Source organism: Rhinopithecus roxellana, chromosome 11 (assembly GCF_007565055.1).
Source record: "Rhinopithecus roxellana isolate Shanxi Qingling chromosome 11, ASM756505v1, whole genome shotgun sequence".
Taxonomy (NCBI): Eukaryota; Metazoa; Chordata; class Mammalia; order Primates; family Cercopithecidae; genus Rhinopithecus; species Rhinopithecus roxellana.
The window spans coordinates 130,272,318-130,287,031 of record NC_044559.1 but is presented as its reverse complement, the minus strand read 5'-3'; the positions used below and the strand labels follow the sequence as shown (position 1 = coordinate 130,287,031).

Below are 14,714 nucleotides of genomic sequence, written 5' to 3'. Positions count from 1 at the left end.
GCGCCGCCGCCGCCGCCGCCGCCAGGACTCTCAGAGCTGGTTTTAATGGGCAGCTCCCTCTTCGCCGCCCCCCCCCCCCCCGCCCGCCGTGTGTCTCCTCCCTCGATTTCGCTCCGAGGACGAGCTGGACATTTATTCTACGTTTGCCATCCGCCGCCTCCCTCTTTTTTCCTCCTCGTCGTTCTTCCTTTCCCCAGCTCGAAAATAAACTGAAACCTTCTTTTGGAGGGGGGTGCGCGTGAGGAACAGACTGCGGGGGTGTCCAGAAGGAGCACCAGTGGGAGTGTGGACACCGGCCGGACTGTCAACTCCAGGGGCTAAGGGAACCCGCACACCCAGTGTTTTCTCCTTCGCAGTAATCGAGATCCCGCGCGGCGCAGCGCGGCCACCAGGGTAAGAAGGCAAGGTGGGGAGCCGGAGCTGGAAGAAGCCCGCCCGCCCGCTCTGATTTCCTCAGATTCCGCGGCGGAGAAACCAGAAGCTAGATGGGCAGTCGCAGCGGCGGCGGCTCAACACCGCGATGCGCGCTGGGCTCTCCGCCCTTCCCGGCCACGTGACGCACGGGGACGCGTAGATTGGGGCAGCAGCGGGGATCACATGTTTCCTCTGTTTCACACTCAGTCTCTCCCCCAACCCCCCATTCTTACTCTCCTCTTCCACCCTCTTTTCCTCCCTCCCCCCGTTCTTTGGGCATCTCCACCCCTCCATCAATTGTCAATGTTCCTCGACCGCAATCAATCAGTTATTTGTCAGCTCTTGTCAATCCTCCCGTGATTTATGTCAGCTTTTGTTGCTGATTACAAGGCGGGTGCGACTTGAAGGGAAAAAGAGAGAGGGAGAGAGAGACGGAGAGGAAGGAAGAGATCGAGAGGGAACTGGAGGAGGGGAAAGGAGGAGCGGCCTCCTGGGATGGGGGTGGGGTGGGATGGGGGCTCTAAGAAAAAGAATGAAAGAGGGGAGAGAGGCGCACGGTGTCAGGAAAATGAATAGTGAGAGTAAAGTGCGCAGGTGCGCCCAGGGCGCCGACAGGGGTGCGCAGGCCTGGAGTGCGCGCCTGCCCTCTCGTTGTCGGAGAGTTGCCCTTCCACCTCTGGGGGCTTCGGTCTGTTGGGGTCGCGGAGTTCGGACGCGGCTCCGGGTACCCGAGACCAGCGGCGGCAACGTCTAACACGGGAGATTCCCGCCACCCCACCCCGCCGCCGCTAGTCCCCGGGGGGCGTGTAGCTTGCGGAGGTCAGGCTGCCACCCTCCGTAGTTCCCTAACCCCAAACTCGGAGACTTCTAAGAGCCACACCACCAAGGAACCTCGAATCCTGGAGGTCAATGGTGGGGTAAACCTCGCCTCAATTCTTTGACCCCCTCGGGTCGTAACCAGGGCTGAGAGGCTGCGAGGAAGAGGCCTGGCCATGGGTGTATGGGGGAGAAACGACTCAGGCCCACTCATGCCCCCTCCCCGACCTTCTCCCACCTGCCGCCATCCTCGCAGGCTGGGGAGCCAGGGTCACTTGGGGCTGCTCTCGAGAATTTATTGGAACGCCGAGTCGGAACGACCTGCGCTGGGAGAGTCGAGGGAAGGAGGGAGAGAGGGAGGGGGCGGCTGCCTGTGGGAACGCGGATTCTTCCAGGGAAGCGGAGCGGGACTGCCGCGTTCCCCTCGATTTGCACCGTCACTCGGGTTGTTTGGGAAGAAAAGGGGAGGCGCTGTGCGTGCCACCGGGTACCTGGACCTGGGTGCCCAGTGTGTATGCATGCCTGTGGCGCTGCGTGAGTTATCGGGACTCTGATAGCGTCCGGAGCGGGTTCGAGGGTCTCCTCCAGAAACTCGCAGAAATTAAGAGGGGGGTGGGTGGGTGAGGAGGACACACCCCCTTCCTCGGAACGACTTGGAAGACTTTGAATCTCCCCTCCTCCGCTTTTCCGCCCCGGCTCTTCTTTTGTTGTCAAGTCCTTTTGATAAATGGTGGGGCTGGGAGCTCTGGGAGTCGGTAGCCAGTCTGTGCCCGCGCGGGGGGCGGGGGCCGAGCCTGGAGACGCGGTTTCGACCGGCGCGCACCTGGGGCTGAGCTGGGTACGCGCAGGGGTCGGGTCTAGAACGTGCCCTCGGCGTGCTCGCCCTCTCCTCTCGGCCCATCTCACTCCCCTGCCCCACCTCACTCCCCTCCCCCGATTCTTTCTCTGTCTCCCACTCCGCAAGGGTTCCGAGAACTTTCTGGGGTGAGTTTTAGAATTTGCTCCTAGGCATTCTTTTTCTGCGTTTGGATTTTATCCCTTGATTCTTTGGCTTAGTAAACTTCATGAGATGGTAACTTGACTGAAGCTCATTTGGAGAGAAGAGGGGAACGAGGCGGTGTGTGTTTGGGGCTGGTGTTTGTCAGTGTGAGTGTGTAAGAGCACACCTGCATTCAAGGGGGTTTGTAGTGTCCGTGCAACATCTGAGGAAGGTCAGTCGGCGAGCGGGTGGCGAGGCCCCACGCTGTACAGATTGTCTGGTCTCCGGGGAGCGAGTCCCAGGTGCGCGTTTCGGAGGGCGGGACAGTCCTACGCTGTCTCTGCGGGGCAGCGCGTCTGTGAAGCCGCTCTTATCCTTCGGGTGTGCCCATGTGTGCCTGGTCACTGAGTCCGCGGCCGTCTAGGTGTCCACCCAACCAATGGTAGTGCTCCCAACGCCGCGAGCCCAGCTTTGGGCCGCTATAGCCGCGGCCTCCCCGCGAGGCCCGGGCACTGAAATTCTGGGGGCTGCGGCAGGGCTGGGGGTGACACAGCCAAGGGCGTCCCTCCCCAGCCTCTAGACTCAGCTCTTCCCCCTCTCCTCTAATTCCAGCATCTTATTACGCCGGCGGCTCAGGGGAGGCAGCCTCAGCACCTGAAGCCTGGGGGTGAGCGGGGAGTGGCTCCCGCGTTCCCCGGTGTGGCCGCACACGCTCGTAGGGCTGCGCTGTGCTGCGTGCATGCGGGCAGTGGTCAGCGTGCGTTCGCTTTTCTCAAAACTCCACTCCAAGGGTCCGAGCGCTTGGGGGCGCCTGGGGGCCTGCACGCCCGGGGCTTTTGGGAGGCGCCAGCGTCCGAGCCTGCGCACCTCGCGCAGGAGGCCAAACCCCCGAAGGCCGCGCGGGTCCGGAGGTGGGGACCATTAATTACTCTGCGCCCGGCCTAAAGCCTTCAATCCCCAGCAGCGGTTGGCGTGGATGTCCTGCGGATTTTATTTGCACACAGTGGAAATGATTTGTTTTCTCTAAAAAAGGAGTGGGCAAGGCAGACATTGGAGGAGCGGGTGGGAGGAGGAGAAGGAAGGGGAGAGAGCTGAGGAAAAAAGTTTGAAAATGCCTTGAACTATTCACTGTCGAGATGGCTAATCAGTATTGAGGCCGGAGGGCAGGCGGGCCGCCTTTCACCGCCGCTTCCCTTTCATCTCGGGCTCGGCGGAGGCGCTCAATTAAAAGCCTATCAGTTTGTAAGTAAATCAACGCCTATCAGAGTTGTCACATCAAACAAAACGATTATTATTGCAGCCCGCCTCCCCTATTAATCTCCCTCGAAGATAATCCGCCTGACAGGTCAGGCCCGGCGAGCTGGAAAGCCTGGCCCAGAGCACCCAAACAGTCCCGGACTGGCGCGCGCCCCCGGGGGCCTCCCCACCCCTGTCCTGCCCCGCCTCCCGGTCCCCGGGAGCAGGAAGAGAAAGCGCGCGCGGAGGCCTTTGCACCCAGGTCTGCCCCACCGGACTGGGAGCAAGGCCCAGATTCGCGGGGCCAGTAGGGGACAGTCCCATGTGGCCCTCGCCGCTGCTCCGGGCAGGGGAGAAGCCTGGCGTGCAGGAGCCGCGGCCCGGCCTTGTCCCGGGGTCTCGCCACGGGCTGCGCTCTCCTCGGCGCGTCTCTCCTGGCAGTCATTTCTTTTTTCTGTCTCCCTTCTCCTTTTTGTTTCCTCTCCCGCGTCTTTCTGGGCTCCCGCATCTCTTTCCTTCATTTCCTTTTCCCTTTTCTTACTTGCCAGGGAGTATTTCCCATTCTGGCTCCCTCTTCTCGGTGTGCCGTATAAACCCTTCGTGCGCAGTCACACTGCCTGGAGTAGGACGTTCTAAGGGCCCTGGTTATTTCTCCCGCGGCAGGGTTGCCCCAGGAGTGTGCAGTTCCTAGAAACTCATGGCAAAGTCCTCTCTAATCTCTTTCCGAGCAGGCCTCTGAGAAGCTCTGCTCCTGTTTAAGGGTTGGGTGGGTTTGGAGGGGTGAAGAGGAAAAAGAGGGAGAGAGACTGGTGGACAATTGCCCTATTCTGGAATTAGTATTTGGCCTTGGAATTTCACAGCTGCAGCGTTGCCGACCTCGCTGTTGGCGTTGCCCGGGCTTTTCAAATATGTAGATAAGACTCACGGGGGCATCTGGGCCTCAGTAGTGACTGTGTGTGTGTGTGTGCCTGATATAAGTAAATACACCCAGATAACTGCCTCTGTGGCCTCAAGTTAGTGCCCCAAGAGTATGGGTGGGGCCTGACTTCTAGAAGGCGCAAAAATCGTGGCCTTCTTCCCCGTGGCCTCCGCTTCCTGCTTTGGGATGCCTCGGAATCGAGCCGGACCCGCCCTTTTCTGCGCTCTTCCTCCACATCTATAGACCCAAACAGCCACTGCCAGAGCCAGGTGGAGCCAGGATTGAGGGGTAGCTGAAGTGTCTCCGAGGAAAGGGCTGCCCGGGGCAGCTCAGGCCTGCCACCTGATATGTCAGTTCAGTGCTCTGCGAAGGCTCTTTGCGCCTGTATCTCGGAGGACCCCCAGGGCGCTGCAGTATTGGGCGTCAGGGCCGAGCTTCTCGCAGCAGTCACGCGGGGAGGCCACGGACATCCAATAGAGCCCACTTCAACTTGCATGGTGCATGGGGTCCAGGACCGGTGGCCCCCACACAGGGTTTCCGAAAGCCTCTCCATTTGTCTGCACTCTCCACTGCCGACCTTGTAGGAAATTTATTTCCATGCCCAGAAATATTGTTTGGACACAGTGGCTCGGTTATCTTCGCGCCTGCTTTTCTTAAATATATTTATTTCACCTCCGCCACGCTGCAGATATTTAAAGATCTGTAGATACCGTAACCCTCAGCGATGCGGGACTCACTCTGGTTATAGAAAATATTCTCTGGGTGGTTATTTGGACATAAGTTCTATCTCCAGCCCTGATGACACCCAAGCAGGGGCTGTAAAAGGACACTTGTTCTATAATTTTTTTCAAATGAAATATATGTCCACACACGGAGAATTTAAGAGTATTTTTATATTTCTCTCTATATCTAAATATTCAGATGTGTTAATTACATGCCCTGGAAGCTGGAAGCGATCAGTGGTGTTCACACTGGACGTGGAGCTGTTTGTATAACTTTCATCTCCCTGCACTTACACATGAATCTCAGTCTAATAAATTCAACCTTGTCATTTTTAGAATCGACGGGATTTCTCTGGCTGTCGTTTGCGCTGCATTTATCCGAATAAATCCAGCTCGCAGGCATCCTGCAGGAAACGGCTCCCGGCTCGCGTATACGCCGACACCTCGGCCCAACGCGGGACTCGAGGTGGCTCCTAGTGCCTGGGCGGCTGCTAGTCCGGCCTCCGAGGGAGGCTGGACAAGCGGCGCCCCCAGGTTGAGGAGCCTCTCGCTGCCTGGCAGCCCCCAGCTCTGCTGGTGCTTCGGAAACCCGCCTGGCCAGGTTCGCCCGCGGTGAAAAATGAAAGCAAATTCTCCTACAGAGGTAGCCCGAACTTTCCTTGACAAAGGCTCTCTCTTGAGCCTGTATCTTGGAGAACCCCCAGAGCGCTGCAAGTTAGCAACAGATTCGATGGCGGCTCTGGAGGGCGCGCGAAGGGTGGGGCGGGGGGGGGGGGGCGGAGGCGAAGAGGACACTGGGTGACCCAGCCTGGCCCGGGGCGAAACGCAAGAGAAGGCGCCTCGCCTTCCTTATTACAATGCAACTCCTCTGCCCTAGACGGTAAAAATAGTTTCCAAGCTGCCGCGGACGCCCAGGATGTGTTTGCAGAGATCAAACTGGGGAGGAGGCGGCTTTGTAAAAGTTGCAGAAAGATTAGCCCAGAAGCATCCGCCCGGCGGGGCTCAAGAAAGCTTGGGGACAGCTTCACGTTCCCTGGGGAGGAATGGCCCAAGAATTGGCCTGGGTAACCCCCTGCCCAGTTCTCTGTGCTCACTTCGAGCCAGCGCTTAACTAACTTCCCGCCGCCTGCCCTGCAAACTTCAGGCGCGGCGCCGGCGAGGCCAGGACACAGCAAAGGCTAGCAAAACCCCGCCGCGGCGCGCTCGGCCCCAGCCCTGAGAGGCTGCGCGGGGTGGGAGAACCAGGGTGGTTTCCGCTCCCACTCGGCTGCCCAGACCCTCAAGACCGATCCCCCCAACTCCTGGGAGCGGGTGCTTCCCTCTGGGAGTCGAGATCTTGCGGGGCCGGCGAGGGCGCAAAGTGCGCTAGCTAGCCCGCGCGGGGGCGGCCGCGCGTCTCTCCGCGGGGCCTGTCGCCAGGCCGGCCGCGGCGGGTGAGTGATGAGGGCAGAGAAGGGCGCCCATAAATCGCGGGTGTCAGGGCGAAAAACTCTCTTTATTGTCTGCGTGATGGATGGGCCCGGGGACGAGACACCAAATACTTCGTATCGCCTTTAAATGGGAACACATTTTCCGCGGCCATAATTCATGTTTTTTAAATAGAAAGTTTGAAATGTTGCCTATATTTCACCAGCCCTGACATATTTATGAATCTCTCCCTGCATGCAAATATCATTATTTAAAGCGCCGGGGAGAGCGCGGGGGAGGGAAGGAGGCGCGGTTCCTGGGGCGTGGGGGTGGTGAACCGGGGAAATGTCGGTGGAGGGGGGCCATCTCCCTAAAGGGCAGAGGGTGAGGTGCGGGGAATAGCCGTATCCGGAAACCGAGCGTGCCCCGGGCTTCTCTCCCGCCGCCGGACCCCGCACGGCCGACCCGGGACGTTTTTCGAGGCTTGGGACCTAAGACAGGCCCCCGGCCCCTGCTGGGAGACCAGGGGGCGTTTTTCGTCCCTCTCTGAGGCCGTTATCCAAGCCGAAACCACCTTTTCTAAGAAACAAGTTAAAAAAAGAAAAAAACCACCAAAAAGAATTTAACAAACACAAATAATAATAACCCAACATGTTTCGTGTTCTTTGCCACTGCATCGATTTTATTGATTTTCATTCTCCAAACCTGGGAATGTGCGCGCCCGGGAGGGGAGACTGTCAAAACCCAGTCACCTCGGGGACTGGGTGGGGAACAATTCTCCGACGCCGCGGCCTGGACCCGCCCCCACCCAACCGGCGCACCACCTCCCAGGCACCACGGAGCCTGCGCAAGCTGCGGGGCCTTAACGCAACCGGCCCCCAAGCTCCCAGGGCTTCAGTCCCGCCCCTCTGTCTCCCCAGCGCCCTGCAGCGCTCCTAGGGTCCGTGTCTGCCCTCCCCAAGTCCCCACTTTCAATACAATCGCTGTAAAAAAAAAAAAATCAATCTTTTTAAAGCCAGGCACTTGCCGTCGGCCTCTCCCCTGCCCGCCTGACCCAGGAGGTGCCCACACCTGCACCCTCACTTGCCGAGACTTTACCTGTGCAGTCCCCCGCGGCGCCTGCAGCCGCGCAGGTAACCAAGAAATGGAAAGGAGGGCTGGGGAGTGGGAGGGACAGAGAGCACCGCCCGACACAGCCAGACGCGCGGACCCGGGGCCTCCTCTCTGGACCGGTGCTGGGGCCCTGGCAGAACCAGCTCCGGGAGCCGAATTGCGCAAGGAAGAGTGGGCCGAGGGAGGGGCGAGGGGAACGGGCCTCGGGAGGGAGGGGCGAGGGGAACTGGCCTCGGGAGGGAGGGGCGGCCCCGGCGGCACTTCCGCTGGGGGTGGGGCTGCGGGCTGACGCGCCGGTCCCGCCCCTCAGCCGCACGGGCCCACCAGCTCGAGGCCAGGCACCGCCCCCACCGCCCCGGAGCGGGATCTCAGGTCACGGCCCGCGCAAGCGCCCCCGTCCCCGGAAGCCTCGGGCTGAACCGGGTTTCGTGGGAGGGCAGAGGGCGGCTCCCTTTTTCTCACCTGGGGGTACTCTCTTTTTAAGTCATAGGAACTGAAGCATCTGCGGACTAGGATCCCAGGCCCAAACTTGCACGTGAGATTTGTCGAAACTTAGGTCATTTGTTATTCCTGGCCCAGGGGTCCTCACGCTCTCTCTGCGGATGTGAGCAGCCATGCTCTCGGACAGTCGGGAATATAGTCCGTGATCACAGGGTCCCACCTATCCTTCAGGAAGAACAAAAACAAAAACTAACACTTTTTGATTGTTCATTTTGTGCCAGGTGCCATTTAGAAAATGTCGTATGAATTATGTCCTCGCCCACAGCGACTCTCTGAGGTAGGTACCATGAATGCCCCATTTCATAGATAAAGAAATTGAGGCACAGAGAGAATAAATCGGCCTTGCCTCACCCACATCCCATCCTTATCCTTATTCCTTCTTTTCTTCAGATCTGGAGCATCCCGACTCCTTACCCTGGGGGAGTATTGGAGGGAAGGGGACTTTTACTTTTCTGATGGGGGAGTACCAGCCTGTTAACCACAACCATTTGCAGCTGAGGCCGGTGCAGAGCAGGAGGGGGATCTGCACAGAGGAGAACCGTATAAATGGCATGGGGTCATCTCAGCCCCTGGCCAGCTCCCAGCCTAATGGGAAAAACGGACCATTGAGCATCCTGTAGTCCCAGCCCAAGCCAGCGTGCCTTCTTTAAAAAGCAAATCCAACCGTGTTTCTCTTCTGCTTAAAAGCATCCGGGTTCCCATTGTTCTTGAGAACGAGTTGAGCTTGCCTCCCCTGGCTGGCGGGTCTACACTGGCTCTGCCGCAGCTTGCCTTTCTGCCTTGGTCTGCCTCCACACCCCCTCACCCGGAACTCCTGCTACCCAAGGCTTCCTTTTAGTTCCTCAAGTGTGCCATGCTACTCCCCACCTCAAGGGCTTTGCTCCTGCTTTTCGCTGTCTCTCTGGAATGACCTGTCCTTCTCTTCACCTGGCTTGCTCATCCTCTTCCTTCAGGTCTCAGCTCACACATCACTTTCCTGCGTCCTCCCACGTCCCATTACCCTCACTTATAATAGAGTTTCCTGTTGAGAGTCTGTCCCCTTCACTGGATGGTAAACTCCCAGGGGACTGGGGCTGTTCCTTCAAGGAACAAATGAAGAAAGAGCATTTGTGTAAACCACCAACTATGATGAACGAATGAAACTGCACTTTTTGGGGCCACCAGTAAGTATTCTGTATGCTCTCACATTCTAAGATGTTCTCAACTTATTGAGGAAGATGATACAAATCTCATGAAAACGTACATTATTTTGAATGCCTTTATTGTAAATATCAAATAAGGGGATGCTGGAGGAGGTGGGAGAAGAGTAATATGCATGGATTACAGCCATTTATTCAGGGTTTCAAGATGCAAGATGTGTTGGTTGACACAATTTAATGGAAAAACATGCCACCCATGACCATCTCCCAGTGTTGGGCATATATGTCTCAAGGCTCTAGCCTGCGCCCCCTTTCCTCTTCCTTTCTTCACATATTATTGCTATCACAGTTCAGTTCTTACTAGTTTCTGACTGAACTGCTGCTACAAGAACCTTCTAATTGTTCTGCCCATCCTCCACCTCTCCTGCCTCTAATCCGTTATACATACTCCTACTGGGTTAATTTTCCTGACCATATCATTCCCTTACTCAAAAATCTTCAGTGGCTCCCTATCACACAATGTAACACTTGACTCTTCATAACCCACTTCCAAACTACTTTTGTAAAGCTTTAAGATGCATTCCAAAATTATGAAAGAAACACATGTTCACCTCAACTAGGAAAACACTCAAAGATATACAAAGAAAAACATTAGTGATCTTCCTCATCTCCTCTGCATTTCCCACCCAGTCTCCCAAGATATCCATTGTTAAGGACCTGGGGTATAACTTCTACCCCTTTCACTATGCTCCATGCTCATAATAAACTACATTCATATATGTGGAGCTATTGTGTTATTGCCTGTTTATACAAATAGGATTATATTGGGGTCTCTGCAACTTGCTCATTCTTTCTAAATAATAAATGGCTCTATAGATATGGAATGAATATATTCATTTTTTAGCTACATAGTAATTTTAATTTTTTTAAAAAATGTATATATGTATGTAAGTATTTTAGACAGGGTCTCACTTTGTTGCCCAGGCTGGAGTACAGTGGCACAAACACGGCTCACTGCAGCCTTGACCTTCCAGACTTAAGTGATCCTCCCGCCTCAGCCCCTCAAGTAGCTGGGACTACAGGTATGCACCACCATGCCTGACTAGTTTTTGTATTTTTTGTAGAGATGGGGTTTTTCCATGGTGCCCCAGCTAGTCTTGAACTCCTGAGCTCAAGGGATCCACCTGCCTTAGCCTCCCAAAGTGTTGGGATTACAGGCGTGAGCCACCATGCCAGCCAGCGACATAATGTTTCATAGGATGTATATACTACACCTATTCAACCATTCTCCTATTAATGGGCACATAGATTGTTACCAGGTTTTTTTTGCTAATAAAATTTCTTATGTCTATATCCTTGCAATTAGTGATTTTACTTCTCTAGGATAGTTTACCAAAAGTGCAACTACTTACACATCAGCCAAATTGAATTTCTTTGTTCTCCCCACATGCCTTGTGTTTTCCTTCTGTCTCCTCTGCCTGGAAAGCCCTTGTCCTCCATGCTTGTGTGTCTAACTTCCAATCCTGCAATGGTCAAATCTGATACCAGAATTTAGATATATTATCTGATATGCGCCTCCCTCCACCTTCCTCATTTGAACACTGCAGTAATGTACCAGGCCCGGGCAGTGGTTTGCATTTGGCATAGGCCAATCATGACAATCCTGTTTTCATCTTTCCCTTGCATCCCTGTAGCTGGGTGGCCATGCAACCTATTTTGGCAAATGAGGAACAAGTCGAAGTACAGGGGTGGCAAAGCAGGAAGTGAGTGTTGAGAAGCACTCTATTTTCATGAACAAAGGGGATGATGCCTATGGTTGGACCCTTCCCTTTCCCCTCCTTCCTTGCATGAGCTTGGACATAATATCTAGAGCTATAGTAGCCATCTTGTGACCATGAGGGAAAGTCCAAGAAAACAGAAGAAAGAGACTTAATCCTGATGTCATTGGGACACTGAGCCATCACCAACAATCCTCCTTCTCCAAAACTTTTATTTTGTTAGAAAAATCCCTATTCATTTAAGCCAGTGAAATTGGGGATTTTTATAATTGTAGCCAGACATATTCTTCACCTACTGTAGCAAGAAATACCACCCTCCATCTCAGAAAAGGAAAAAAAAAAAAAAAAAAAAAATGCCATCGCAGTGGTCCAAAACAGTTTTTAGAAACTTATATTAGAGACTTGCCTTCAAGTATAGTTTCTGAAATAGCCTCAGAAGCAGACAAACAGTAATATGGCATGGCTTTGGTATTTTAGAATGGCCAAAAGACACCTGGAGGCAAGCGTGGTAATACCTTTAACCTTCAGTGCTACAGTAAAGTATTGCATGGTGGACATTTAATTTCTTCCTACTCATTTGGTTGCCTAACATCTGAATCCTCTTCCTTGTTGGAAAGCAGGGCCTGCGTCTGATTACTGAAGTGGAAAAGGCCACATCCTCCTTCTCTCTGCCCTCTATCAATGGATGCTCCCTACCTGGGTCTCAGACTCAAAGGGTGAGCAGAGGATTGTGGTAGTTTGGAAACTCTTCTCAGTAGCAGCAGTGAGCCCAGTGCAATGGCATTGACTAGGAGGCGCAGAGAGGACAGTCACTGCCATGTGCACTGTGATCATGGCAGCCACTCAGGCAGTGGCCTGACTCAGCTGGTGTGGTAGCATAGCCAACCACATTTCCATTTCCCAGCCACTGACAATTCCTGTCCATTTCCCAAGTCTAGGTCTCTAGTCTTCCCACTGATTCTGTGAACTTCCTGATATCCTTTTGATACATTCCTTTTCTGCATAAGTTAATCAGAGCTAGTCGTGGTCACTCACAACCAGCAACATCAACTGATTTGCCATAGCCTGGCTGTTCAGGTGGCTTCTAAACAGGTCCAATGGTGATTACTTCTTAGTTGTGTCTGTGGGTTCCTATGATGGGTACTTGTGTGGAACCCCAGCACCACACAGCCTGGCTGAATACCACCCTGACCAGGTAACAACTTCAGCAGAAAAATTGATCAATGCAATAAAGAGAAGCAGTCATGTCAGCATTGAGTGAGAGAATCACACTTGGTTTTATTGAGTGCCTACTGTGTCCTGGACACAATTCTAGGTAGATTACAACATTACCTTACCTCTTACCAAAGCCCAGTGGGAAAATAATTTTTATCTCCACCTGGTTTGAGAATGTACAGAATTTTTCCCTTCTAGTCCTTCCCTCCCACAAGCTTGGATGACACCCAATATTTCTGATTAAGGTTTCTAAGGCATCAAAGGACACTGTCAGGATCGACCGCCTTAGGTAACAATCAACTCTGCTTCTTCTTAGCAGAGCTTAAGAGCTTAAGAAACTGGTACCTTGGGGTGCTCAAAAATATTTAAGGAATGCAATAAATGGCACAGAAAAATCTCCAGGGGACATTTCCTTGGGAAAGTGGTGGCCTGAGGCATTTGGGGTCTTGTGTGAGTATAGGGGGGAAGCACCAGGGAAGAGGTAGGTTTTCCCTACTCACTGCACTGCGCTTTCCCAAACCTTGACCTTGGCCAATATGCTTCATGTCTCGGGGCTTAGTGTTTATTCTTCTTTTCTCTTCTTTTTCTGTCTCTATCCCTACTTTTCCCCTTTGTTTCCCCTCACCTTTTCCATTAATCAAGGCATTAATAAGGACACAAATGATGTCATCTTACTTTTATTCCCTATGTAGTCTACCATAGACATCAACTGCATTCAATAAATATAGGTTAGGCCAGGTGTGGTGGCTCACAGCTGTTATCCCAGCACTTTGGGAGGCTGAGGTGGGAGAATCGCTTGAGGTTAGGATTTGAGACCAGCTTGAGCAACATAGTGCAACCCTATCTCTACAAAAACTAAAAAAAATTAGCTGGGAGTGGTGGTGCACGCCCGTAGCCCCAGCTACTCAGGAGGCTGAGGTGGGAGGACAGCTTGAGCCCAGGAGATGGAGGCTGCAGTGACCTGTGACAGCGCCACTGCACTCCAGCCTGGGAGAGCAAGACCCTCAAAAAAATTAATATTTAGGTTATATAATACATTTTTAAAGATTTGACTTTCTTAGTCCCCACTTTTGTAACTGAACATGCTGCCCTGCAGTGACTCCTACCGGCTCTTTGACCACATTCTCATATTCACAACGTTTTACTTGAAGAGTCAAAGGCTTTATCATGTTCTCAGTTTCCCTGCCCTGCTGCTTCAGAAGAAAAGGAGGACCAGCCCCTTCAGCGGGGGTGGGGGTGTGCAGTGAGAAGTGGCAACAGTGGCCTGGGGAGCTGGCTGGTGTGGGGAGGGTGGGTCTTCCAGGCTGTGGGCAGGGACTGGGGGGATCTGGTGGGAATCGGCTCTGACCACTAGCATCATCTTTGACCTCTTTCCCCCTTAATCATAATTAGCACCCAGATTGTGTTGACCAATTCTCCCTTTGAAATGGGAGCTCCACAAGCATTTATGGAAGGAACAAATGAGTTACTTCCTGCAGAACCCAAGTGTGAAAGGAGTTAGTAAACATGCCAGAATGAGGCTGGCAGTCACGGAACCAAATGTAGATTAACCCAAAATGTCACAAAGATAAAAAGTAGGGGAATAAGGGTTTTTTAGGAAGGATGGCATTCCATCTTCCCCGAAATGCTTCTGCCTCAACCTCAGTTCTCCTCAGCAGCCATCTGAAATCCTCCTACGGTAGCCTCCCCTAGTCCTACCTTCCCAAAGGTTTTGATTGGATCCCACATTGCTCCAAACCCTCACGGACAATTCATTTTCTGCCAAAAAGCATTTCATGTGCCTTAGCTTCTCTCCTTCAAATTTTCTTTTTTTGAGACGGAGTGTCACCTACTCTGTCACCCAGACTGGAGTGCGGTGGCACAATCTCGGCTCACTGCAACCTCTGCCTCCCAGGTTCAAGCGATTCTCCTGCCTCAGCCTCCTGAGTAGCTGGGATTACAGGCGCCCACCACCACACCTGGTTAATTTTTGTATTTTTGGTAGAGATGGGGTTTCACCATGTTGCCCAGGCTGGTCTTGAACTGCTGGCCTTTAAGTGATCCACCCACCTCGGCCTCCCAAAGTGCTGGGATTTCAGGCGTGAGCCACCATGCCTGGCCACTCTCCTTCAGTCTTACTGTCAAGGCTTGCTTTCCACTGTCCCTGAGGACCAGCCAGCCAGCCAGCCTGGAATCTTCCCCCTGCACCAACATACCCTTCTCTGTCTTGTCTGTACTCATGAGGCTCCCTCTTGTACCATCCAGCTTAGGACACGGCACCACCCTGCCCCTCCTTCCATCTGAGTAGAGCATGGTGCTTCAGCATGTGGTGGTCTCTGGGGCATGACTGCTCGGGTCCAAGGAACAGCAGTACCACGCTTGCTAGATGTGTGACCTGGGGCAAGCTTTTTCACCTCTCTGAAGTGTCAGTTTCCTCTTCTGCCAAATGGATGTAATAATGATCTCTACTTCATATGGTCGATGGGTAAATTAAAT

The 14,714-nt window shown here is 53.6% G+C and overlaps 1 protein-coding gene and 1 long non-coding RNA gene across 2 annotated transcripts; both read left to right on the top strand.

Moving 5' to 3' along the window:
* The first annotated feature begins 1,817 nt into the window (after positions 1-1,817).
* LOC104671885 (putative uncharacterized protein encoded by ZNF503-AS2) lies at positions 1,818-7,164 on the top strand. Its single transcript, XM_010375538.2, has 2 exons — positions 1,818-2,214; positions 5,423-7,164. The coding sequence occupies exons 1-2, from the start codon at positions 1,958-1,960 to the stop codon at positions 5,700-5,702; spliced, it is 537 nt and encodes a 178-aa protein (XP_010373840.2). The 5' UTR covers positions 1,818-1,957; the 3' UTR covers positions 5,703-7,164.
* A 626-nt stretch (positions 7,165-7,790) lies between these two features.
* Positions 7,791-10,031, top strand: LOC104671889. The gene is made up of 2 exons (XR_004059973.1): positions 7,791-8,384; positions 8,498-10,031. It is a non-coding gene; the product is annotated as an uncharacterized LOC104671889 (long non-coding RNA).
* The last annotated feature ends 4,683 nt before the right edge of the window (positions 10,032-14,714 follow it).

Bases quoted from the DNA above. Each gene is read 5' to 3' on its own strand.
- LOC104671885 (XM_010375538.2), top strand. From the start codon at position 1,958: ATGGTGGGGCTGGGAGCTCTGGGAGTCGGTAGCCAGTCTGTGCCCGCG. The intron at 2,215-5,422 runs GTGAGTTTTAGA...TGTCATTTTTAG, and splicing joins GGTTCCGAGAACTTTCTGGG to AATCGACGGGATTTCTCTGG.